Below are 26,658 nucleotides of genomic sequence, written 5' to 3' on the forward strand. Positions count from 1 at the left end.
AAAATGTGAGGAACAGAATAAATGATGCACAAGATCAGATAACTGGGTGAGATTCATTTATATGTAATGATGAATAAAACTTCAATGAAGTGGTTCCAAAGGAACCAAATGTCTAAATCTAAACCAGATGGAAACATTGTGGTACAGACCCCAAATTGTCTCAATCTTGCCTGTTCCAAGAGCCACATATTCAAGTAGAAGTCCTATTACTCTATAGGTCAGAGAATGAGGTCTGGATGAGTGGGTACGAGAATCATTTTCTCATCTCTCCCCCTCCAAAGCCCAAGCTCAGGGTCCAGATTCAAAGGAACATAGTAAGCAATGCATTTGGGAAAGATGTCCCACCCAAGGATAGATTTTTGAAATCTGGCATCTACAAACCACTAACCTCACTGAGCAGTTACTTAAAGCAGGTCTGCTGTTCACAAATATTCACCATTTAGACAGGTGCACCTGAATGAAGAAACTGAGTAAGGCCTGGCAGGCCAGTGTTTTCGGTCTGAACTTTTGGATAATGCCTCTTTCATAAGCATCAAATCACTCAAGTCAAGAGTTTTAAAATTTACTAGTTACCAAGTCTAGTTTAACTTCATGTAATAACAGTCTGTTATTTGAAAGGTGAAGCCACATTCAAACAAATGATGTGACTGCCAGCTATTTGTCAATCTATGACAGTTACACAGATCCAGAGAGTCACTGCCATATTTCACAAGCTCAGATCAGTAGAGTAGGGCTGTTGAGCTTCTGGACCCATAATGATGGGTTAGCATATCATAGTTAGTAATGATATAAGTTATCTACAGAAATTTCATTTAAGAGATTGTGACATTGTTTCATTCATGGATGGCATAGAAACGTACACAGCCCCTTGTTAATTATTGAGTAAATATATTGAATAGTTTAAAATCTGGAACTGGGTTTGATGTAAATGTTCTGCCAATTCTCCACAGATTCACTATATTTACTGAATCTACCCTGCTATTGGAAAAAGTTTTCCATCTGTTGCCTGAGATATTTTATGATATCAAATACAATAGGTTGAGAGAGATGGTGAAGAAGAAAATAAGACTGGCAAGAAGAGAATGAAAGGATAGCGTGGCAGTCAACATAAAAGGGAACCCAAAAATATTTTACTGGCATGTGAACAGTTAGCAGGTAGAGGTGGAGTGGGCCTTATTAGGGTTAAAGATGGTGATATTTGCTTACAGACACAAGGACAAGGCTAGAATATTTGATGAGAACTTTGTTTCGGTGTTTACTAAGGAAGATGCTGATAATATATTGATAGAAGTGGAGACAGTGGAAGAGACAGGGTGAAAATTGAGAGGGAGGTGGTCCTGAATATATTGGCTATACTTAGGGTAGATAAGTCATCAGATCTGGATGGCTTGTATCCCAGGTTGTTGAAGGAAGTTGGGGTTGAGATAGCAGAAGGGCTTGCCTTAATCTTCCAGTCATACCTAGATATGGGAGAGGTACAAGGCGTTTGGAGCGTGCCAAACATGACACCACCATTCAAGAAAGAATGCCAAGACAGTCCTAGCAACTACAGGTCAGTTCATTTACCATCAATAGCAGGTAAGGATTTAGAAACAATACTCATGGGGGGGAGTGAAATCAACAGGCACTTGGAGGTTTGAATTAATTAAAGAAAGCCATCACAGATTTGTAAAAGGCAGATCATACTTGACTAATCCAATTGAATTTTAATGAAGTAACAGAAGGTTGATTAAGGGAGTATAGTGGATATTGTTTACAGGGATTTTAACCACATAAAATGCTGGTTAACAAATAGTCATTCGGTAGTACACAACTTGAGTATAATGGAAAAAAGACATGTTGTTGAAGCTTTTCACCTTGCACTCAGGACAATTGTAAGAATACCATTCTCCATGGCAACACCTCTACCAGAGTCCAACTTTCTTCTCATGCAGTATAAATTATTGTTCCCTTTACATTTGGTATTATTGTGATTGTCCTGATGATTGCAAGATGAAAAGCTTCGACAACATATCTTTTTCCAGCAATACCAAAACTGAGGTTTATGGAATAAGACGTTGAGTGCTCAACTGAATAAAAAATTAGTTTAAGAACAGAAAGGTTGTGGCAAATGGTTATTTTTCAGATTGGAGGACGGTTGGCAGTGGTGTTCTGCAAGGGTCATTGCTAAGACCATTGCTTTTTATGCTATATATAAATGACATGGACCTTGGAATACAGAGCAAAATTTCAAAATCTGCCAATATTCTGGGGAAATTTGGTAGAAGTGTAAAAGGTTATGACATGGTTAACATAAGATAGACAAGAAAAAAAAACTATTCCCATCAGCAGATAGTAAAGTACTAGGGGACACAGATTTAAGGCTTTGGACAAGAGATGCAGAAGGCTTGGACAGAGAACTCTTTTTTAAAAAGCAGCAATTGATAATGACCTGAAACACACTGCCCACAAGGGTGGTGGAAGTGGAAACAATGATTTCAAAAGCAAATTGGATGGGCACATGAAGGAAACAAACCTGCAGGACTACGGGGATTGACTGGGGCAGCAGGACTGACAGTATTGCTTCAGAGAGCCAGCATGGACTTGATGGGCTGAATGGCCTCCTGCTATGCTGTAATGACTATCACGACCAATGGATGTGCTATTAAAACCATGAGGAGCTACAATTCAACCAAGCACAGGCTAAAATACAGAATCTAAGACCAAGATTTAAGAATTAGGAGCAGTGGGCCATTTGGTCCATCGAGCCTGCTCAGCCATTCAATAAGATCATGGCTGATCTGATTATGACCTTAACTGCACTCCTTGCTGCTCCCCCATAACCTTCAACTCCCTTGTCAATCAAAAATCTGTCTTACTCAGCCTTGAATATATTCAATGACCCAGCCCCCATTGCTCTCTGGGGAAGAGAATTCCAAAGACTGACAACCCTCAAAAAAATCCCTCCTCACCTCTGCCTTAAATCAGAGACCCCTTATTTTGAAACCCTGTGCCCATTTTAGGTTCCCCCACGAAAGGAAACATCCTCTCAGCACATAGCTTGTCAAGCTCCTTCAGAATCTTAATGTTTAGTAAGATCACCTCTCATTCTTCTAAATTCCAGTAAACGTAGGCCCAACCTGCTCTTATAAGACAAACCCTTCATACCAAGAATCAGCCTCGTGAACCTTCCCTGAACTGCCTCCAATGCAAGTATATCACCCCTTAAGTAAGCAGATCAAAACCCTACACAATACTCCAGGTGTGGTCTCACCAATGTCCTGTACAGTTGTAGCAAGACTTTGCTTTTATATTCCATACCCCTCGCAATAAAGGCCAACATTCTATTTGCCTTCCTAATTACTTGCTTTACCTGCAATGTTAACTTTGTGGTTCATGTACAGGAACACACAAGAGGTTCATCCTGCCATCTTTATTATGTTAATCAAATTTATTTTTCTTCATTAATTTATAGTTCCCCTCTTCACCGAACTCCCTCAATCACCAAATTCCTAGCTTCACACTCTGTGCAATCATTTTATCATTTTATACAGCATTCTGCCCAATTAAATATTCTGCTATTGTACTCTCTCTGCTGAAGTGGACAAGCTCATATTTTCCAACATTGTACTCCATCTGCCAGATTTTTGCCCACTCACTTAACCTGTCAATATCCTTCTCACAACTTGTTTTCTTACCTTCTTTTCATGAGCAAATTTGGCTATGATAAGAATTGGTCCCTTCATCCAAGTTAATATAGATCATGAATACCTGAGGCCCCAGCACTGAAGCCTGTGACACTCCCCTCATTAGTTTGCCAACCTGAAAACGATCCATTTATCCCAAATCTGTTTCCATTAGATAGCCAATCCTTTACCCATGCTAATATATCACCCCCAACGCCATGAGCTCTTGTGCACCTATTAAAAACCTTTTGGAAATCAACACATACTACGTGTACTGGCTCCCTTTATCCATGTTGCTTGTTACATCCTGAAAGAACTCTAATAAATTTGTCAAACACTATTTCCTTTTCACAAAATCATGTCCACCCTGCCAATTGTATTATGATTTTCTAAATGTCATGCCACTACCTCCTTAGGTTCTAGCATCTTCCCAATGACAGATACTACACTAACTGGGCAATAGTTTCCTGCTTTGTCTCCCCCTTTTCTTGAATAGAGGTATTGCTGAAAAAAAGAGACACGTCCAAGCTTTTTTTCTTGCACTCATCAGGACACTTCGCAAGAATATCAATTAAGAGGAAATCAACAATTTATATTGTATGTGAATAGAGTGCTGATTAGTTGGAAGGTGGACTCTGATTGATAGAGGCATTGCCATGGAGAATGCACCAGTTATAGTGACTGACAGTTAACTGTCGGGCATTGTTTGAAATTTAAACCAGACAGCTTAACCCCGATTGGTCAAGGAATGAATCAGCGAATGGCTGTCACTTATTTTGTTTAGCTGAAACAGGCGCAGTGTGTGTACATGTTCTCTGTCTGCAAAGAACAAGGCCCTGTGTATAATATATGTAGCTTCCAGCACACAAAATGTGCCATACTGCAAGCCTAACTGACAATCTTGATATGGTTGTCAGCGTATTTCTTAGCACACTGAGGATTATTTAGCAAATGTCGTTCAATCATGGAATCACATCTAATGTTGGACACTGTTTCGAGTTTTGCAAGCACGGACTGGTTGGGTATAGTTTGTACCTTGCCCATTATGAACAATGGCTGAGACAATCTGCCAGTCTTTGGGACGTACGGCCTACATACCTAGCATCACACTGGCACTGAAATTCATATACAACATTACTTATTTGTGGGATAGGCACAACTTCTTTTTGGCTTGACAGCAGCATCCTGTTAGTGGCAAAAACCTTTTGTGTTGCTACTGCATAGTAGCAGTGCGAAACAGCTAGCTTCACCTGTTGCTCAGATTTTTGAGATGCCTTGCCCTTCCAAGGCAATCTGAGAAAGATTGGACAATTTTCAAGGCCAAAAGTGACAGCCTTAGGCCCAGTCATGAGTTTGCATGACAGATTGCACAAAATGATCTGATCAGGGTAGCCATTATCCTGCTGGATGCCTTTGATGCGCCGCATTTCTCCATCAAGCTTGCATAGTGAGCAAATGGATCAGGCCCTATTTACAATGATGCCGATAAGACCGATCTTATAGCGTGTGGTACAGCTCCCCAACTACCCAGTATTGGTGTCAGTGCCCCATGAAACAAAGCCCATTTCTCCCACACCAATCTTTGAACCACACATTTAACTCTGATCTTATCCTGATCTTACCTTGTGCCAATTTGCTCTTAGCCGAAGCTCCTCAAGCTGCAGACACTTACTGCAGATATAGTTGCTGTGGATCACACAGATGTGCTCCAGCTCTCACATGCTGCAGCTGCATTGCCTGGCCTGTTTGTATTTAACTAAAGAGGTTTCAAGTTTGTATTATCACTTAATGATTGTTCGTAGTTATAGTATGAAGTTAATTAATTACAATATAACTAATACCAGCTAAACTATTGCCCCAGTTTAGATGGAGAAAGAACCTAAAACTCAACAATTTACCTACTTGTCATATCTATTTAATGCCTTCGGCCATTAGATCTCTGGTCTCGCCGTTTCCAACTCCATCTCCTGGGTCACTCCTTTTCTTGTAAAAGGCCAGGACAGTACCTCCTCCCTCAGTTACTAATTGTTGGACATAAGAACTCAGTCTTGCTGTACTCAGTCTTGCTGTACTCAGTCTTGCTGTACTCAGTCTTGCTGTACTCAGTCTTGCTGTACTCAGTCTTGCTGTACTCAGTCTTGCTGTACTCAGTCTTGCTGTACTCAGTCTTGCTGTACTCAGTCTTGCTGTACTCAGTCTTGCTGTACTCAGTCTTGCTGTACTCAGTCTTGCTGTACTCAGTCTTGCTGTACTCAGTCTTGCTGTACTCAGTCTTGCTGTACTCAGTCTTGCTGTACTCAGTCTTGCTGTACTCAGTCTTGCTGTACTCAGTCTTGCTGTACTCAGTCTCCAGCTGCCAACTTTGTGTGACTTATCCCACAAGCAGTTGAAAATTATAACTGTTCAGAACAAATTACATACACTCCCTTTCCTTGAATTACCAGATAATCAGCTACTCACTAGCTCCTGCCGAAGTCGGGCTATTTCTTCCTTTTCGCGCTCTTCAAGTTCTTTCTGTTTTTCCTCTTCAAACTTCTCCCGCATAGATTCTTTCTCTGCTTTACGCATTTCGAATTCTGCACGCTCTTTCGCACGCTTCTCTGTTGCCAATTCAAACTTCTCCTGAACTGTGGAATCAAAGTTTTCTAAGTTTGAAAAGCAAGGGTTCAAATAAGATATTTAACAACTTGTGACAAAGAAAGAAAAACAAACATTAAGGTAAGTAGTCCAAAAAAGATGACAAATGGAACAAACAAAAAAGTCCCCTTGCAGTGCCTTATCCAAGGCACGCTAAATTTTCTCTTATACGTAGTTGAGACCATGCCAGCATATCCTCTGGATTCCAACTCCATTAGTCAGGATTCCATCTCTTCTTCCCCACTCCATACGTATTTTTTGAGCAACAGGAGCAGTATTCCAGAATATTATTGCTTCTGCCACCTCTGATCTCAAAGAAACTTCCATGTCTCATTGCTAAAACTGCTGAGAAGCTCAGTTTCCTTTCTCATATCAAGTAATTATTGTCCTTCAATTTAGTTTTGTCTGTCCAAAACTCAAATGCTGCTTTCAAATTTAGGGAAGCTTCATTATCCTCATGCTAATCTTGGCCCACGCTTTTGGCCAAGATACCACAAAAGGCTCGTTTGTCGATAGTGAACTTTCTCTCTAGCCTCCAACCTTAATACCCAATACTCCCACAAACTTACCTCATTCCTCCCATGTCCAAATATACTCAACATTATCTACTTCTCACAATTAAAAAGGTCAATACTCAGCATCTACTTAATCATTTCCTCCAGGGCCTCAACATGTGTCTCAATTGTTCACTCCTTTTAAAACCCAATCTTGACATCAATGACCCTCTTTATTCATCCTCCTTAATTTAATGTGCATAAATAACACACCCCCTTTAGGATAGCTACAAGTAGACAACCCTTCAGATGCACATTATCTATAGCAGGAACCACCTGTAGAATGACAGTATCCAGCAACTGAAGATCTCAGATGGAAAACAACTTAGTTGAGTTCAAAGTGGAAGCTCCCTCCTCAACCTATGAGACTTCCTGGCTAGTGACCACTGGATTCTCTGTAATCTCAGATTCTAACACTTTACTATTCACACTTACACGTGTGATTTTTAAATTTTTAACCCCACTTGAGGAACTATGAACAAATACCTACAAATTCCTCAGTTCTCTTCCCCCCCACAACCAAAAGAACTTCAAATGACAAAAAGGTAGCAACTTACCCATCAATGACCGATCTGCCTTCTTTGGTAGAAATGGTTCACGGTAAATAACAGAATTTGGATTGGCTTTAAAACAAGTTGCCTCCTTTTGTTGTCTCAGCTCTTCTTTCATCTGTATAAATAAATAAAACCTTTTTAAACATCCAAGTGTCCACAAGGAAGGCTTGGACTATACAATAAATCACAGCCACCTTGCACCATCCTTCTCACATCCATTCCTTCATTTCCCAGCAAGAGTAACTGAACAGCAATTAATTTCAGGAAGCCTGGCCATGTTTTCCCTTCCCATTTGCAGGAGTGCTTAAGCTGACTCAGACTAGGGAATTAACCTATATGTCTTTGGTTTAGGATCCATTTATTAGATTCACTGGATCTTTGGATGATCCAAAGCAAAGAAAAACATTCAATTCAGAAAGAGAATGTGTAGTCACATATGATCAGAGCAACTTGCCATCTGTGTCCAGCGCTGGTCTCGAACAGCACCACGTTCTTCTAAACGCAGATGGAACGGTTGCACTTTAGTCGGAGACTTCACCACCTTCTCTGGTAACCGGGTAGAATCAAAGTCAGGAAGCAGCTGTGCTTTGAAGGCAGGGAACTACACAAGACAAACAATGTACACACTCCAGTAAGCAACAATTTTTAAATACATTTATGCAAAGGCAACCTGAACTAACGAAATATAAAAGAGTATTTATTCAGAAATGATAAAACTGAAAAATCAAACATTTAGCATTCAATTAACTACTGGAGGCCACCATTTGGTCCCTCACACTTTTTGCAAAAGCTGCGAAATTAGTCCCACAGAATGGCTACTCCTTCTAGATCGTAAACCTCTGAAAAACTAATTTCTCCTCTAGGTCCTCAATGAATTGTTTTAAATCGATGATCTCTGGTTACCAATCAACTTGCTCTATCAACCCTTCATTTTGAAGGTCTCTATTATACATTCCCTTAACCATTTCTGATCCAAGGAGAACAATCCCAGCTTCACCACATAACTGAGCTCCCTCATCTCAGGTAAACTTCCTCTAATCGCTCCAGAGACTTGGAAATTCTTTCTTTAAAAAGTATAATGCATAGAATTGTACACTACTCCAGCTGAGGCCTAATCAATGATTTATAATGGTTTTTGTATTCAATGTGCCCATTCACAAAGCCAAATATCCCATAAACTCACCACTTTCTCAACTTGCTCTGCCACCTTCAAGATTTGTGAATATGTACCCCTTTGAATGGGATTCTGAAGAGTTGACATTTTTAAAATGGGTAGATTTTTAAATGAATTACCTCAGTCAGCTCCTTGCGCAATTCTTGTATTTTCTTCTCTTTTAATGCTTCCCTATGTTTGTCCCGGGCTTCAAATGAGAATGGCTGAATTTCTTTATGTTTCTCTTCTGAGAATTTTGGCTTGAATGGGACAGCAGAGTGTGGCATGGGATTTGCTTTAATCACATGCTGTTCCTCCTGCAAGTTTCAACAGGTGAGAAAACTTGAGTTCTGCGCTCAAATTAAGAAAAGTACCGCTGGACACAAATCTGCATTGTTTTAGCAATGGGTACACCATTTTAGAAGCTAGACACAAGTTAAAACCACAAGTACTCAGGGTCTATGACTATTTAAATTGCAGAGTTCTGAAACAAAACACTTTAGTCAATATTGAATCACTAGTGAAGTATCGCAAGCCTTAACTACTGCCCAAGACACTGGATTTTTAAAATCTAGTTAGGTTTACTGTCCTTTTGGAAATCATGCATGATCATTCCCACACTGTATACTCAGACTGAATTCAAAATTAGACTGTTATTTTCTAGCAGAAGTAAAAGTTGGCCGAATTCTTTTCTTCATCAATTTAACCATTTCCAATCTCTGCTCCTGCAGTAGAGCTCTGAGTGTTAGCTATGGCAGTACTCAGTGAAACTTCCAGGTCAGGACAGGTGGACAACACCAAATGACACAGAAATTGAGATCCTGCTCCAGAATCTGCTCAGATGCCAAACTCTATGGACTAGTGCTGCCCATTGGCAACATAATTAGTTTTCACATGTACACCGACACCCAGTCCTACTTCACCACGTCTCTCAACTTCTCTGCTGTTGCTAAATTATCAGACTGCTTATCTGACATCTGGTATTGAATAAGCAGAAATTTCCGCCAATTAAATATTGGGAAGACTGAAGCCACTGTTTTTGGTCCCCAATGAACTCCATTCCATAGCTACCAACTCTCTCTCTCACTGGCAACAGCCTCAGGGTAAGGCAGCCTGTACGCTACCTTGGTGTGACATTTGATCCAGAGAAAAGCTTCCAACCTGTTATTCGCCTCACCACTAAGACCACCTTTTTCCACCTCTATCACCACCAGACTTGGCCCACCTGCTGCTGAAAACCCCATTCATGTCTTCATTACATCTAGACTTGTCATTCAAACACTCCTGCTGGTCTCTTACATCATACTCTCTGCAAACCAGAGGTCATCCAAAATTCTGCTGCCCAGGTCTTAACTTGCACCAAGCCCCTTTCCCTTATTGCCCCAGTGCTCACTGACTGACATTGCTTGACCAAGAGCCAATGTCTTGATGTTAAAATTCTCATCCTTGTTTTCAAACTACTCCATGGCCTTGTCCCACCCCATTTTCACTCTACTCCAGCCATGCAACCTTCAGAGATATCTGTGCTCTAATTCCGGCCTCCTGTGCACCCAAGCTCTGAAACTCTCTCCCTACACCTCTTTGCCTTTCTACCTCACTTTCCTCCTTCAAGGCATTCCTTACAACCTAGCTCCTTGACCAAGCTTTTGGTCATCTAATATCTCCTTACAGGGCTCAATGTCATACTTCGTTTTATAATGCTCCTGTGAAACACCTTGAGAAGTTTCATTATATTAAACATGCTGTTCAAGTTGCTGTTATTGGCTGGCATGGACACAATGGGCCAAATGGACTCCTTCCATACTGTACGATTTTATGATTGTGCTAACAGCTCCTTTTTCATTTTGAACTGCAGTAGGAATAAATCAATTGATTTACATTGGCAATGGTCAGAACAAGAGTTTGAATTTACTTGGTTATTGAGGGGAATCCTTAAGTGTAACCTTTATTCTTACCTTCTCTTCCTTGTGTGGAATTCTCACACGGTTCTTCATTGTGAAAGCTGGAGACTTAGGTAGGGTTATGGGTAGCAGTCTTTTCTCTGGAACTCCCTTTAAGAAAGTATATGTGAAACAACTCATTTCGAAACAAACAAAAAGATCATCTGATCAGGAACTGAATATTGCTTCAGCTTAACTAAACAGCAAATTAAAGGAGACTTGCCTACTCGAGGTTAATGAAGTTTGATGGCAAATCTTGACACAGAAAACTGGACCAATAACCAATTTTAGTCAATGTGCGATGCAATTAGTTACAAATAAACAAAAGGTACCAACTATAAACTACTGAAAAATATGATCTTGGGTAATACAGAAGAATGACACTGTCTGAAACTCTTCAACTGCACTTTCTCTTGCAGGGGAAAATAGGAGAGAAGAAGAATGCTTACCACAACATCTTCTAGTATCCTAGTAGGACAGGGCCGTGAGTGGAAACTGTGGTCCTCCATTTCTTCCGGCTTTCTGTTTTCCTCTCGCTCGCGGATGCGCTTCTCTATCTCCAGATCAAAACCAATAGGTTTTGTTGGTTCCTTAACAAGTGGCTTCTTTGGAAGAATTGCGCCACCCTCCAGGAGTCTGGGATTTACTTCCTGGGCTTTGAATTTGTATCTGCAAAAATAGAAATCAGGTCTGAATAAATTGCTGGTCCAGTTTTTGTCACAAACCGCTAAATTGAGTCCCCAGTATAGAATTGTAATTAGTGACTTAACATTCTCCTGATTAAACAAGGAGAAAATCCTACTGGGCAGTGCTCCCCACACTCCCTCTAACAGTCTACTCAAAACCTCACATATGAAAAGGACTGGGGGGCCTGCTTAGAATAATCAGTATGGATCAGACCCAGAAGAGCACTGAAACATGCTTCCATAATTTTAATTCACATATGCTTATCACACCGAAAATCTAATATGAAAGAAACCAAAAACAATAATACAAAGTCTTTGAAAATAGACATTACTGCAAAACCCAACATGGAAGATACCAAGACTTAGAAAGTTAACTCGCTGATTGCAGTGTCCTACAGGCTCAATGCACTCAACAACCATTTGTAGCTCCAGTCAGGGTAATATTCACACAAGGTTGGGTTGTAGCTACCCTGATCTGGGTAGCTTTCTTAGATCTATGTTAGACTGACAAAAGCCAAGCTGATATGCAGAGCATATTGTAAAGAAGTGACTGAAGGAACAAGGACTCCACCCCACATTCAAGCCTCTTCTCTGGATTTATAAAGAGAAAGGCGAGAGGTTTGTATGCTAATCTAAAATCTCAGACTGGCAATTCCATGATCTGCTCACTATTGTAATCTAAAACTGAATCCTCATCATATTTTAGTGCTTAACCACACAAGAGGAGGAAACCTGAAAATCTACTAGAGCTGGAAGCAGCACTGACAAAAGTACTAGCTGTGAGGAAACTGTGCACCGCTCTTAAATAAGTATTTAAACATCAGCAGATGGAGGGAAACTCTAGGCTTTTGGAACATTGCACTTACGACTGTATTTTCTCCAGCTCTTCAGCTTCTATTTCAGCTGTACTCTTGCAAGTTATTGGTCGAGCACGGGTCTTAGTTGCCAGCATGGGAGTATGAGGTCTTGTTAGTTTGATCTTTTCAGACACCTTGTAAGGACCTAGGAGGAATGGAGAGTAAGCTTTCATCATCCATTTTATGTCTATAACAATTATGAACTTAGTGACAGAGCAGCTATTGTGAAAGCAAAAAAGCATCAGTGCTCTTTGTGAAAGATCTTGGTTAGGTTTTATCAACAATACTGTTTCCAATTCTAGTTCTCACTGTGAGAGATGGAGGCCCTAGAAAATGTTCAGAGAGAAGCCAACATCTAGTGTAACAACACAGATGTCATATTAGGCCCAAAAGTTGACTCTTTAAATTGACAATGTGGACTTTGATACAATTTGATTATTAAAATGAAGGGGTTAACCATTGCCTGTGTGGACAGGCTATTTTTAATTAGGCAGCTTAGGGAGAATGAATAGACATGTGCAGTTACACATACAGAGCTAGATTAGATGTTTGAAGGTCTTTACCCAAGTCCTTGGAATAAAATTCCAATTTGTACTATAAATCTGCATACTCTGCAAGCATTCAAAAAAAAGACTTCAAAATTCCTGAAAGAGGCAGATTTGCTGCATAGGAAAATGTTGGTGGGATGTATTTTGGTCAACCATCGACAGGAGCTTGATTTGAGAACACACAATTATGACTCTTATTTGCAACGCAACTGACTGGGACAAGCTCACTGGACCAGCTGATCTTTATTCCTTTGTAAGTTCACAGGGATGTGTGTGCAGTGTACAATCTAATTTTCAAATGATGAAAGCAGATCTGGTCAGTTTATGTACTCAATTCCACTGTACTGGAGGAAATACATTTTTAGTTTATATTAGATTTCAAAATTTAACCAAAATGACCCAACAATTTCTAAGGAGGGATTTGGTGGGAACATGGAATGCTTTGCAATGGAATAGATGAGGCATAGACCAATGGATATTAAGGGAAAATTGAGTAATTATCTGAAGAGAAAGGAGGTATGGAAAGCACAGGGTAGTGAGATTAATTTTGGATTGCTCCAACAAACAGCTAGCAGACACGATGGAGCTAATCTGAACGTCAATACCATCAACTGTAGTCCAGAGGTTTGAACAGGTTCCTCAAACATAAGGAGGAAGAGAATGAAGAGAGGTTGGGTTCAGTCAACTAGTTATTCCCCAGGGGAAACTCAGGGGTGAATCTTTGCCATTTGGGAGCTGACAAGGGTCTGCCAACTGAATCCTTGAATGGTTGAAATTTTGGGTGGGGGTGAAAGCAGGATGAGAATGAAGGAATCAATAGAGGCCAGGTCAAAGAGCAAGGAAGGGTTTATGTGAAGCATATTGGGAGGGGAACGAGGCATTACAAATTGCAGGTCTCCAGCTTAAAAAAAAATCATCGTCACAAGAGGACCTCGTGTGCTCTACAACCTGCAGGGCACCTTTACTTTCAATCATGAAAATGTCACCTGCAGCTGCAACAGTAACATCCTTTACATTGAATATGTAGCAGCACCTACTAGGTTATAATGTTTCCCTGTACAACTTGGATGGGATGCACCTTAAAGAGCTAGGACCAGTGACCTCACTGGGAAATTTAGAGCTGTAGGGAAGGCTTAAACTTATTTAGCAGAGGGAGAGACATCAGGGTGCATGAGGGGACAAAGTGGCATAGTGGTAATGTCACTGCACCAGTATTCCAAAGAGTCAGACAAATGCTCTGGGGACAGATTCAAATTCAATCTAAATTCAATTAATAAAAAAAAATCTACAACTGAAATGGTGACCATGAAACTACGACCAATTGTCATTATAAAAACCCATTTGATTCAGGAAATCTGCTAAACCTTACATGGTCCAACTTACATGTGACTCCAGATCCACAGCAATGTGGTTGACTCTTAACTGCCCTCTGAAATGGCCAAGCAAGTCACTTATTTCAAGGGCAATTAGGGACAGGCAACAAATGCTGGCCTTGCCAGTGACACCCAGTCCCAAGAAAGGGTAAAGAAAAAAGGTCATATTGAGTAGCAGAGCAGGTGCCATTACTTTGATAAATATATTAATGGCCTGTATTTGGCCAAAGAGGGAATACTAAATGTTTGCAGATGACATGAAACTTGGAAATGTAACAAACATGTCAGGAGAACACAAACCATCTCAGTTCCAGGACATCACTGCAGAAGTTCCTCAGGGTAGTGCCCCAGACCCAACCGTCTTCAGCTGCATCATCAATGACCTCCTTCCATCATAAGGTCAGAAGTGGGGATAGTCGCTGATATTTGCACAATATTCAGCACCTTTCGCGACTCCTCAGATAATGAAACAGTCCATGTCCAAATGCAGCAAGACCAGGGCAATATCCAGGCTTGGGGTGACAAATGGCAAGTAACATTCATGCCACACAAGTGTCAGGCAATGACCATCTCCAACAAGAGAGAATCTAACCATGGTCCCTTGACATTCAGTGGCATTACCATTGCTAAATCCCCCACTATCAACATCCTAGGGTTACCTTTGACCAGAAATTGAGCTGGACCAGCCATATAAATACTGTGGCTACAAGAACAGGTCAGAGGCAAGGTATCCTGCGGCGAGTAATTCACCTCCTGACTCCCCAAAGCCTGTTCACCATCTACAAGGCACAAGTCAGGTGTGTGATGGAATACTACCCAATTGCTTGGATGCAGCTCCAACAACACTCAAGAAGCTTGAACTATCTAGGATAATCAGCCCACTTGATGGGAACCAATACCACAAACATTCACTCCCTCCACCACTGACGCACAGTAGCAGCATTGTGTACTATCTGCAAGATGCACCACAGACACTCAAAGGCTCCTTAGGCAACAGCTTCCAAACCCACAACTGCTGCCATCTAGAAACACAAGTGCAGCAAATACATCGGAAGGCCACCACCTAGAAGTTCCCCTCCAAGCCATTCACATCCCGACTTGGAAACATATCACCCATTCCTTCAAAATCCTGGAACTCTCTCCCTAACAGCACCTGCACCACAGGGACTACAACAGTTCAAAGCAGCAGTTCACCACCAGCTTCTCAAGGGCAATTAGAGAGACAATAAACGCTGGCCTAGCCAGTAACACCCACATCCCATCAATGAATAAAGGAAAAGTATAGTGATTCATTTTGATGAAACAAACAATCAGGAGGAGAGGCATTACAATATAAAGGTATAATCTTAAAGTGGATTCATGAACACTGACACCTGGGGCTATTAGGTGTACAAGTTTTTGGAGGTGACAGGACAAGTTCAGAAGGCGGTCACGGAATCCTTAGCTTTATAAATAGATCCGGGATGTACAAAAGCATGGAAAGTTATGCTATGCCTTTTAAAAACATTAGCTAGGTCCCAGCTGGAAAATGGTGCTTAAATCTGTACCACACAGGAAATATATCTAGGCCGTAAGAAAGTGAAATAGATTTACTACAATGGTGCCACAGATGAAGGACTGCAGTTAAATGGACCAACGAGAAAAACCGGTGCAGAAAAGGATGAGGAAGAGTGAACATGGTGTTCAAAACCATGATGGGTTTTGACAGCCTAAGGAGAAACTGTATCTAGTGGCAGAAAGATTAATACCCAAAGATTTCAGGTAACTGGCAAACGAATCAGAGATAACTGCAGAAAAATGTTAGTACTCTGAAGTGCAGTGCCTTGAAAGGTTGGAAGCAGATCAACAACATTCAATGGGGAATTTGATAAGTTTTTCAAAAGGAAACATTTGCAGAGCTATGGGGAAAGGGCTTAGTCAGATATATGGATAGCTCTTTCAAAGAGTATTGAATGGCCTGTTTCTGTCCTTTAGGCTGAATAGCAGCACTCCAGTGCAAGGCCAATAACATATCAAAAGTGGTTACTTTACATAGAATCCCTGAACACAATATAGTTTGCAGCAAGGTTACCCAATATCAAAATCAGTACAGGAACTATTCTAGATGGCTACATGACACAGAAAGAGACCATTTGGCCCAACCAGCCCATACTGGTATTTATACTCCACTTGAGTCTCCTCCCATCTAAACCTATTATTGTATCCCTCTATTTTCTTCTGACTCATATGCTTGCCTCATTTTCCCCTTAAATGCATTTATATATTCGCTTCAGCCACTCCCTGAGGTACCAAGTTCCACATTCTCACCAATCTCTGGATAAAGAGGTTTCTTCTGAATTCCCTATTAGATTTCTTGGTGACACTCTTATATTGATGGCCTCTAGGTATGCTCTCCTCCACAAGAAGAAACATTCGCTTTGTATCCGCTCGATCAAAATCGTTCAGAATTTTTCAAGGCCTTGATTTGGTCAGCTTTCTGCCTTTTTCAGCGCCCCCTCCCAACCCCCAAGAGTAAAGACCCAATCTGTCAATCCTTTCCTGATATGTATACCCATGAATTTCTGGTATAATCCTTGTAAATCTTCTTTGCACCCTCTCTATCCTTCTAATAATAGTGACCAGAACTGCAGCATTCTCTAGTCTAAATAAGGTTTGATACAGGTTCAGCAGAATTTCCCTATTATCCAATCCTCTCTCTAGAAATAAAACCTCGTGCTTGATTTATGGCCTTGCTAACCAGTGGGGCAATTTTTTGAGATTGATGTGTTTCTACTCGGAGATCCCTTTGTTCCTCTACCCGACCTGGACTCTCACCTTCCATGTAATAAATGACCTCCCCATTCTCCCTACCAAAATGTACTACCTCACATTCATCTGTGAACTTCATTTGCCAATTATTTGCCCATTGTGTTAAGCTTATAAATGTCCTCCTGTAATTTGATGCTGTCTTCCACAGTATTAACCATCACCCCACCTCCCCCGCTATTTGATGCCAATCACAGATTTATAAACTGTCTTTTTTGATTCCAAAGTTCAAATCATTAATGTAAATTGCCAACAGCAGTAGTCCCAACACTGACCCTTGTGGAACACCACTTCCCACCTTCTTCTCCTCTGAATGACTACCCATTACTCCCACTCTGCTTTGTCTTGAAGCCGGCCAGCAATCCATTCTGCCACTTGTCAGAGAATGCAGAGTCAGGGGACCTTTGGAGAGACCAAACGCAGACTGGGTGACCACTTTGCAGAACACCTTAGGTCTGTCTGCAAGCATGACCCAGACCTTCCTGTCACTTGCCATTTCAACACACCACCCTGCTCGCATGCCTACATGTCCGTCCTTGGCCTGCTGCAATGTTCCAGTGAAGCTCACGCAAACTGGAGGAACAGCACCTCATATTCCGACTAGGCACTTCACAGTCTTCCGGAGTTAATATTAAGTTCAGCAATTTCAAATCATGAACTCTCTCCTCCATCCCCACCCCCTTTCCAATCCCCCATTTCCCACAATTTATAATTTTTTTTCAAATATATTTTTCCTTTCCCACCTATTTTTAAATTTATTTTGATCTATTGTTTCATCTCCACCTTTTAGCCCATTTTGATCCCTTCCTCACACCCCACCCCCACTAGGGCCATCTGCCACCAGCTTGTCTTGCTTGCTACCCTTAATGTCCCCATTAGCACATCCTTTAGAAAATATCACCACCGTCAACACCCCTTTGTCCTTTTGTCTATGACATCTTTGGCAGTCTCTTCTTGGCTTCCACCTATCACTGGCCCCCTATCAAGCTCTACCTGTCCCACCCCCCTCTACCAGCTTATAGTTCATCTCATGTCTACATTTCTTAGTTCTGAAGGGTCATACGAACTCGAAACGTCAACTGTACCTCTCTCCGCAGATGCTGTCAGACCTGCTGAGTTTTTCCAGGTATTTTTGTTTTTGTTCTAGATTTCTAACATCTGCAGTATTTTGCTTTTATTTTGACCTTTATTCATTACTCTATTATGGAGCATCTGGTTGAAGGCTTTTTTAAAATCCAGATAAATTGCATTTATTGCATTACCATTGTCTACTCTCTTTTAACCCTTCAAAGAAAATTCACTAAGCAACGCTTCTAAAACTGATGTACAAAGACAACCTGTTCCAATAGAGGTTGATGTACTCTCAGTATAATCTCTCAATACAGAAACTGACCATGCAGAAAATCAAATTCTAAACTGGATGATCCACCCAACATTGCTTTTCCAGATTATTTAAACTTCAACTACAATAGATTAATCAAATGACTGGGTGAAAATTGGCCTTTTTAGGATTTTGTCACCTGTTTAAAAGTAGAAGGAAATTTCAGATTACCTTCCTCTACCTGATGGCTGCTCCTCAGCTGATATCGTTTTGGTGTGCGACTTTGAAATGCCTCTACCTGCTGTGCCAGAGAAACATATCCTTGGACATCTGTAGCCTCATGTTTCCTTTTGCTCCCACATGAGAGGTTGAAAGGTTTTGGTACAGTAGCTCCTTTGTGTCCACGTGTCTGTATATTATTGAAAGCAGATAACAATATATCGTAAATGCAGCAAATTAATGTATATCAACAGCTGCCATTGCTTCAAATTGGTTTGATTCTAAATCAAAGAGAAAAGACAGAGTTGCATTTTTTTTTTACTACTCATTCATGGGATGTGGGCTTCACTGGCTGGTCCAGCATTTATTGCCCATCCCAAGTTGCCCTTGAGGTGGTGGTGGTGAGCTGTCTTCTTGAACCACTGCAGTCCATGTGGTGTAGGTACATCAAAGTGCTGTTAGGGAGGGAGTTCCAGGATTTTGACTCAGCGACAGTGAAGGAACAGAATATATTTCCAAGTCAGGATGGTGAGTAACTTGGAGGGGAACTTCCAAGTGTTGGCGTTCCTATCTATCTGATGCCCCTGTCCTTCTAGATGGTAGCGGTCATGGGTTTGGAGGTGCTGTCTAAGGAGCCTTGGTGAGTTCCTGCAGTGCATCTTGTAGATCGTACACACTGCTGCCCCTGTGCGTCAGTAGTGGAGGGAGTGAATGTTTGTGGATGGGGTGCCAATTAAGTGGGCTGCTTTGTCCTGGATGGTGTCAAGCTTCTTGAGTGTTATGAGAGTTGCACTCATCCAGGCAAGTGGAAGGTACTCCATCACACTCCTGACTTGTGCCTTGTAGATGGTGGACAGGCTTTGGGGAGTCATGAGGCTATTTACTTGTCGCAGGATTCCCAGCCTCTGACCTTCTCTATCCACAGTATTTATATGACTCGTCCAGTTCAGTTTCTGGGCAATGGTAACCCCCAGGATGTTGATAGCCATTGAACTTCAAGGGGCAATGGTTAGATTCTCTCTTGGTGGAAATGGTCATTTCCTGTCATTGTGTGACACGAATGTTACTTGCCACTTATCAGCCCGAGCCTGTAAGTTGACCAGGTCTTGCTGCATATGAGCACAGACTGCTTCAATGTCTGAGGAATCGCGAATGGTGCTGAACATTGCAATCATCAGTGAACATCCCCACTTCTGACCTTATGATGGAAGGAAGGTTATTGATGAAGCAGCTGAAGATGGTTCTGCCTCAGACACTACCCTGAGAAACTCCTGCAGTGATGCCCTGGAGCAGAGATGCCTGACCTCCAACAACCACAACCATCTTCCTTTGTGCTAGGCATGACTCCAACCAGCAGAGAGTCCCCCCCACCCTGTGATGGTGAGTTTTCATGCCGTATCTCCTAAAACCACCACGTTATTTTATGCATTCCCGGGAAACGCAACATTTCTATGGCGGGCTCCAATTCGCCTGTCACTCAGTCACCTCGCCACTTCATCATGCCAGGGACCACATTTAAAGTACAGCCGCACTCAGTGCTTACAGCCGAGGTCAGCAGCAAAGAAGACATGACCGAGAAAGGCAAGAAGACTGAAGCCCTCAAGTGCCCTTTGGATGCCGTGGAGGCCCGCTGCGAGGGCCTCTACCCCTGCTCTGGCCACAGGTGGTGCAGCAACATTACCACTCTGGCTGCAAAAGGTGCAGCAGTGCTGGTCAAGTGCTGGAAACTGGGATTAGAATAGCTACCGTCGCGGGAACAATGGATCAAAGGGTGTCCTTCCATGCTGTAAAACTCTTATGACTCTTAAATACCACTCCAGCTTGGTAGGCGATGGCAGTGGTGATCAGTGCCAATGCTGCACAAAAGAGGTTGGCCATCACAGATAGAGGATGAATGATCTCATGTGCAGCCAGGGCATGGCAACCACCTCGGCAGTCTAAACTCACACACAAAAGCCCATCACACATTCATTGGCATCTCACTCACTGTCAGCTCAAGGGACATCACCACTCATCCTCACACACATACCCTCCTCGCAAGTCCATCTGGCCTCATCTCCTCTGGAGGCTGTTGAAGCCACTTGCACATGTCAACATGCACCCCGACAGACACCCTGGGTTACTTTCCTTCCCCAGTACAGCCCTCATCCTGCAGCTTCTTCCCTTGACTGAAGCCATTTCTCGTGCTTCGCCAAGCAAGCCCTAGCCCTGCAGCCATTGAAAAGCCACCCACATATGACTGATCTGGCTCACCTGCCTTGAGTACCCCCCTAAAAGTGATGTGGTGCTGTGCAAAAACACAACAGGAAAAGTGGCCCAATCATGGCTAACAAAAGAAATTACAGTTAGTATTAGATCCCAAGAGTAGTCATATAAAGTTGCTAGAAAAAGTAGCAAGCCTGAGGATTAGAAGCAGTTTAGAATTCAGCAAAGAAGGAGCAAGAGATTAAGAGGGGAAAAATAGAGTACGAGAGTAAACTTGCAAGGAACATAAAAGCAGACTGTAATAGCTTTTATAAGTATGTAAGAAAAAGATTAGTGAAGTCTAAAGTAGGTACCTTATAGTCTGAAATGGGAGAATTTAGAATAGAGAACAAGGAAATGGCAGAGCAATTAAACAACTACTTTAGTTCTGTCTTCATGGGGGAAGACACGGCTTCCCAGAAATACAAGGGAATAGAGGGTCTAGTGAGAAGGAGGAATTGAAGGAAATGAGTGAAAAACTACTGGAAAAAAAAATATAGAATGCTGGAGAAATTAACGGGACAGAGCCAATAAATCCCCAGGGCCCAATATCCTACATCCCAGGGTACTAAAGAAGTTGGTCGTCATCTTCCAAAATACTGTAGATTCTGGAACAGTCTCGGCAGATTGGAGGGTGGTAAATGTAACCCCACTATTTTAAAAAGGGGGGAGAGAATAATCAAGGAATTAGAGACCGGTTAGCCTAACAACAGTGATAGGGAAAATGCTTTGAGTCTATTATATAGGGTGTGATAACAGGACACTTAGAAAATATCAAAGGGATTAGACAAAGTCAACATGGATTTATGAAAAGAAAATCTTGTTTGACAAACCTACTGGAGCTTTTTGAGGACATAACTAGCAAAATACATGAGGGCGAACCTGTGATGTGTATTTAGATTGTCAGAAAGCTTTTGATAAAGTCCCACATAATAGGTTAGTGTATAAAATTAAAGCACATGGGATTGAGATGCATTGAGAATTGGTTAGCAAGCAGGAAACAGAGAGTAACAATCAATAGGTCTTATTAGGAATGGCAGCCAATGACTAGTGGGGTACCGCAGGGATCAGTGCTGCGCCCCAGCTATGCCCAATATATATATCAATGATTTGGATGAAGGAACCAAATGTAATATTTCCAAGTTTCCTGGTGACACAAAACTAGGTGGGAATGTGAGCGGTGAGGAAGATGTTAAGAGGCTCCAAGGCGATTTAGACAAGTTGAGTGAATGGGCAATTATATGGTAAATGCAGTATAACGCGGATAAGTATGAAGTTATCCACTTTGGTAGGAAAAACAGAATGGCAGAGTATAGATTGGTAGTGATAGATTGGGAAATGTTGATGTACAAAGAGACCTGGTGTCGTGTCTGTGGCGCAATCGGTTAGCACATTCGGCTGTTAACCGAAAGGTTGGTGGTTCGAAGCCACCCAGGGGCAAAGCTGTCACTTTGCTTGGCCTAAATAGCCAAGTGGTTATGGTACTGGGTTTGTAACCCCAAGATCAAGGGTTCAAATCTCACAATGGCAAACTATGAAACAATGTAACTTCATCTGAAACAGATGGAAACGGGTTTGTACTCGAAAGAGTTACAAAGAGACCTGGGCGTCCGTGTACACCAATCACTGAAAGCGAGCATGCATGTGCAGCAAGCAGTTAAGGTGGTAAATGGTACGTTGGCCTTCATTGCCAGAGGATTTGAGTATAGGAGTAAGGATGCCTTACTGCAGCTATACAGGGCCTTGGTGAGACCACACGGAGTAGTGTCTGCAGTTTTGGTCCCCTTACCTAAGAAAGGATATACTTGCCATAAAGGAAGTGGAGCGAAGGTTCACCAGGCTGATTCCTGCGAGGACAGGATTGTTGTCTGAATAGAGATTGGGCCGACTAGGCCTGGATTCATTGGAGTTTAGAAGAATGAGAGCAGATCTCATTGAAACATATAAAATTCTGACAGGGCTGGACAGACTGGATGCAGGGATGATGTTTCCTCTGGCTGGGGGGATTTAGAACAAGGGGCCACAATCTTAGGCTACAGGGTAGGCCATTTAGGACTGAGATGAGGAGAAACCTCTTCACAGGGTGATGAACCTATGGAATTCTCTACCACAGAAGGCTGTGAAGGCCAAGTCACTGAATATATTTAAGGAGGAAATAGAAAGATTTCTAGACTCTAAAGGCAGCAAGGGGTATGGGGAGAGCGCGGGGGTATGGCATTGAGATAGAACATAAGAGCATAACATTGTAAGAAATAGGAGCAGGAGTAGGCCATTTAGCCACTCAAGCTTGCCCCGCCATTCAATAAGATCATAGCTGATCTGCCCCAGGCTTTAATTCCTCTTTCATGCCAGCTCCTCATAATCCACCACTTCCTGATATTTCAAAAATCTACCTCCTCTTTAAATGCTTTCAGTGATCTAGCCTCCACAGCTCTCTGGGGTAGAGGATTCCAGACATTCACTACACTCAGAAGAAATTCCTTCCCAGCTCCGTTTTAAATAAGTGTCCCCTTATTGTATAACTATGTCCCCTACTTCGAGGCACCCCCACTAGTGGAAACAACTTCACATCATCTACCCTGTCAAGCCCCCTTAGAATCTTGTTCGTTTCAATAAGATCAATCCCTCATTCTTCTAAACTCTAATGAATAAAGGCCTAACCTGTTTAGCCATTCTTGATAAGTCAACCCCTTCATCCCAGGAATCAGCCTAGTGAATCTCTTTTGAACTGCCTCTATTGCCACTATATCCTTTCTTAAATACAGGGACCAAAACTGTACACAGTGCTCCAGGTGCAGCCACACCAACACCCTGTACAGATGTAACAAGACTTCCCTATTTTTAAACTCCAACCCCCTAGCAATACAGACCAAAATTCCATTTGCCTTCTTAATTACTTGCTGCACCTGCATGCTAACTTTTTGTGTTTCATGCACAAAAACACCCAGATCCCTGTGCTGTACTTTTTTTGGAGTCTCTCTCCATTTAAATAATGGTCTGCCTTTTGATTCTTCCTACCAAAGTACATGACCTCACATTTCCCAAGATTAAACTCCATCAGCCAAGTTTTTGCCCACTCACATCCTTTATCCCCTTGCAGATTCCTTATGTCCTCATCACATCCATGCCCTCCCACCTATTTTTGTATTGTCAGCAAATTTAGATACATTACACTCTGCCCCCTCCTCCAAGTCATTATAGATAGTAAATAATTGAGGCCCTAAGCTGATCCTTGTGGCACTCCGCTAGTTATGTCTTTCCAACCTGAAAAAGAACCATTAATCCCGACTGTCTTCTGTATGTTAACCAATCCTCAATCCATGCTGATACATAACCCGTAATACCATGAGCTCCTATCTTGTGCAATAACTTTTTTATGTTGCACCTTATCAAATGCCTTCTGGAAATCCAAATGTATTACATCTATTGGTTCCCCTTTATCAACTCTGCTTGTTACATCCTCAAAAAAATTCTAGCAAATTTGTCAAACATGCTTTCCCTTTCACAAAACCATGTTGACTGTTTGATTGCATTCTTTTCTAAGTGTCCTATTTCTTCCTTAATAATGGGCATTTTCCCAATGACAGATGAAAGACAGCTTTTGTCTCCCTCCCTTCTTGAACAGGGGTGTCACATTAGCGGTTTTCCAATCCACTGGGACCCTCCCGGAACCTAGTGAGTTCTGGAATATATTTCGACCAATGCTTCCACTATCTCTGCAGCCACTTCCTTTAAAAACCTTGGATGCAGGCCATCAGGTCCTGGCGACTTGTCTGCCTTTAGTCCTATTAGTTTGTCAAATACTTTGTCCCTTGTGATAGACTGTTACAAGATCCTTCCTCCCATTAGCCCCTTGCTTATCTATCTTTGGGATGTTTATAGTGTCCTCCACCATGAAAACCGATGCAAAATATTGGTTGAAATTATCTGCTATTTCCCTGTTACCAATTCTCCAGTCACATCCTCCCGAGCGTCCCACGCTCACTTTAGCTGCTTTCTTTCTTTTTATATAGCTGTAGAAGTTGTTGCTGTTTGTTTTTATATTTCTTGCCAATATACTTTCATAATCAATTTTCTCCCTCTTTATTAGCTTTTTATTCATCCACTGCTGGTTCCTAAAAAATTCCCAATCTTCTAGCCTACCTCTAGTTTTTGCCGCTTTGTGTGCCTTAGTTTTTGACTGGTACTCTCCTTGACCACCTTTGTTAAGCACAGGTGGGTCATCCTTCTCATAAGTCCTTCTTTTTGACCAGGATAAATTTTTGCCGAGCGTAATGAAGCATCTGCTTAAATGCCTGCCACTCCTCATTCCCCTTAATCTATTTTCCCAGGCCACTTTTGACAACTCTTTCTTCATACCTCTGTAATTACCCCTGTTTAAGTTGACAACACTGGTTTGAGACCCGAGTTGCTTGCCCTCAAACTGAGTTTGAAGCTCTACCATGTTGTGATTACTACCCCACCCCCCCGACGATCCTTAACTACGATATCTCTTATTAATCCTACCTCATTACACGTTACCAGATCTAAAATGGCCTGTTCCCGGGTAGGTTCTGCAATGTATTCCTCTTAAGAAACAATCCCTGATGCATTCTACAAATTCGCCTTTCATTTTAACCCTGTCAATCTGATTTGTCCAGTCAATATGCAGATTAAAACCACCCATGGCAATTGTAGTGCTCTTCTTACATGCCTCCATTATTTCCCGATTTATACTTTGTCCTACAGTGAGGCAACTCTTCAGGAGCCTATAGACAACTCCCAATCATAACTTCTTCCCCTTGCTATTCCTTATTTCCACATCACGATCTATTGCACCTACATCACTACTCACCACCACACTGATACCTTCCTTTATTAACAAAGCTACCTCACCTCCTATTCCTTTCTGCCCATTTTTCCGGAACATCGAATACCCTTGAATATTGAGTTCCTAGTCTTGGTCATCCTGCAACTGTGTCTCTGTAATAGCTATCAAGACGTATTCATTTATTTCTATTTGTGCCATCAACTTATCTATCTTATGATCTGAATTCATGCAGCATTCACAAAGAGCCTTAAAGGTTTGACTTTTTACCATTGTTACTCAATCTGGTTCTAATTTCTGCTGCACTCTATTTTCTGCCCCTTCCTGTCACACTTTGATTATCATTCACCTCTTCACTACCCTGCACCTCTGCTCTCTCGTTTCTTTTTGATTTTTTAAAACTTCCCTTCAATTGAATTCTCCCCCTCCACTAATTAGTTTAAAATCCTATCTACAACCCTAGTTATATGATTCACCAGGACACGATCTGGACAGACAATTCTGGCGAGCAGACCTAATAATGATATGCTGATATATAATGAGGTTCCCAATGTCCAATGGTAGGCCGTGATCTCCGCCATCAGCAGGCTGAGCGCACGATCACGAACTGGTTTCGCGCCACCATGAAACCAATCGCACCATATTGTCCGCTCACACCACCGAACAGGCCCGCGCTGGCAGGCATGGAAAATCCCAGCCCAAAACTGCACACAATACTCAAGGTTAGGTCTCACCAAGGCCCTCTATAGCTGCAGTAAAACATTATTGCTCCTGTGCTCAAATCCTCTTACAATGAAGGCCAACATATAATTTTGTGTTCCTAACTGCACCTGCATGCTTGCTTTGTGAATGGTGTAGAAGGGCACCCAGGACCCTTTGTACATCAACATTTCCCAATCTATCACTATTTAAATAATACTCTGCCATTCTGTTTTTCCTACTAAAGTGGGTAATTTTGCACTAACCACATTATACTGCATCAGCCATGTATTTGCTCACTCACTCAACCTGTCTAAAGTGTCTTGAAGTCTTCTAACATCCTCCTCACCACTTTCATTCCCACCAAGTTTCGTGTTGTCAGGAAACTTGGAAATATTACATTTGGTTCCCTCATCCAAATCATTGATATACATTGTGAATAGCTGGGACCCAAGCACTAATCCCTGCAGTACCCAGCTAGTCACCGCCTGCCCATTTATTCCTACTGTCTCCTGTCTGTTAACCAATTCTCAATACACGCCAATATATTACCACCCAATCCCATGTGCTTTAATTTTGCATACTAACCTCTTATG

At 41.8% G+C, this 26,658-nt stretch overlaps 1 protein-coding gene and 1 non-coding gene across 3 annotated transcripts in view; one reads left to right on the top strand and one right to left on the bottom strand.

The window, feature by feature from the left end:
- Positions 1–26,658, bottom strand: part of tpx2 (TPX2 microtubule nucleation factor) — a 51,092-nt gene that overhangs the window by 1,175 nt on the left and 23,259 nt on the right. Inside the window, exons 8-15 of one of the 2 annotated variants that reach the window (XM_041205160.1) lie at positions 18,325–18,502; positions 12,056–12,191; positions 10,953–11,172; positions 10,519–10,614; positions 8,704–8,880; positions 7,865–8,011; positions 7,414–7,525; positions 6,126–6,292 (exon numbers count right to left, since the gene is read on the bottom strand). In XM_041205160.1, coding sequence (XP_041061094.1) covers positions 6,126–6,292; positions 7,414–7,525; positions 7,865–8,011; positions 8,704–8,880; positions 10,519–10,614; positions 10,953–11,172; positions 12,056–12,191; positions 18,325–18,502 — 1,233 coding nt within the window. Of the gene's footprint in view, positions 1–6,125; positions 6,311–7,413; positions 7,526–7,864; positions 8,012–8,703; positions 8,881–10,518; positions 10,615–10,952; positions 11,173–12,055; positions 12,192–18,324; positions 18,503–26,658 lie in introns of both variants that reach the window. The other variant, XM_041205159.1, reaches the window with a different exon arrangement.
- On the top strand, positions 21,923–21,996 carry trnan-guu. Its single transcript has one exon. It is a non-coding gene; the product is annotated as a tRNA-Asn (tRNA).

Source organism: Carcharodon carcharias, chromosome 14 (assembly GCF_017639515.1).
Source record: "Carcharodon carcharias isolate sCarCar2 chromosome 14, sCarCar2.pri, whole genome shotgun sequence".
Taxonomy (NCBI): domain Eukaryota; kingdom Metazoa; phylum Chordata; class Chondrichthyes; order Lamniformes; family Lamnidae; genus Carcharodon; species Carcharodon carcharias.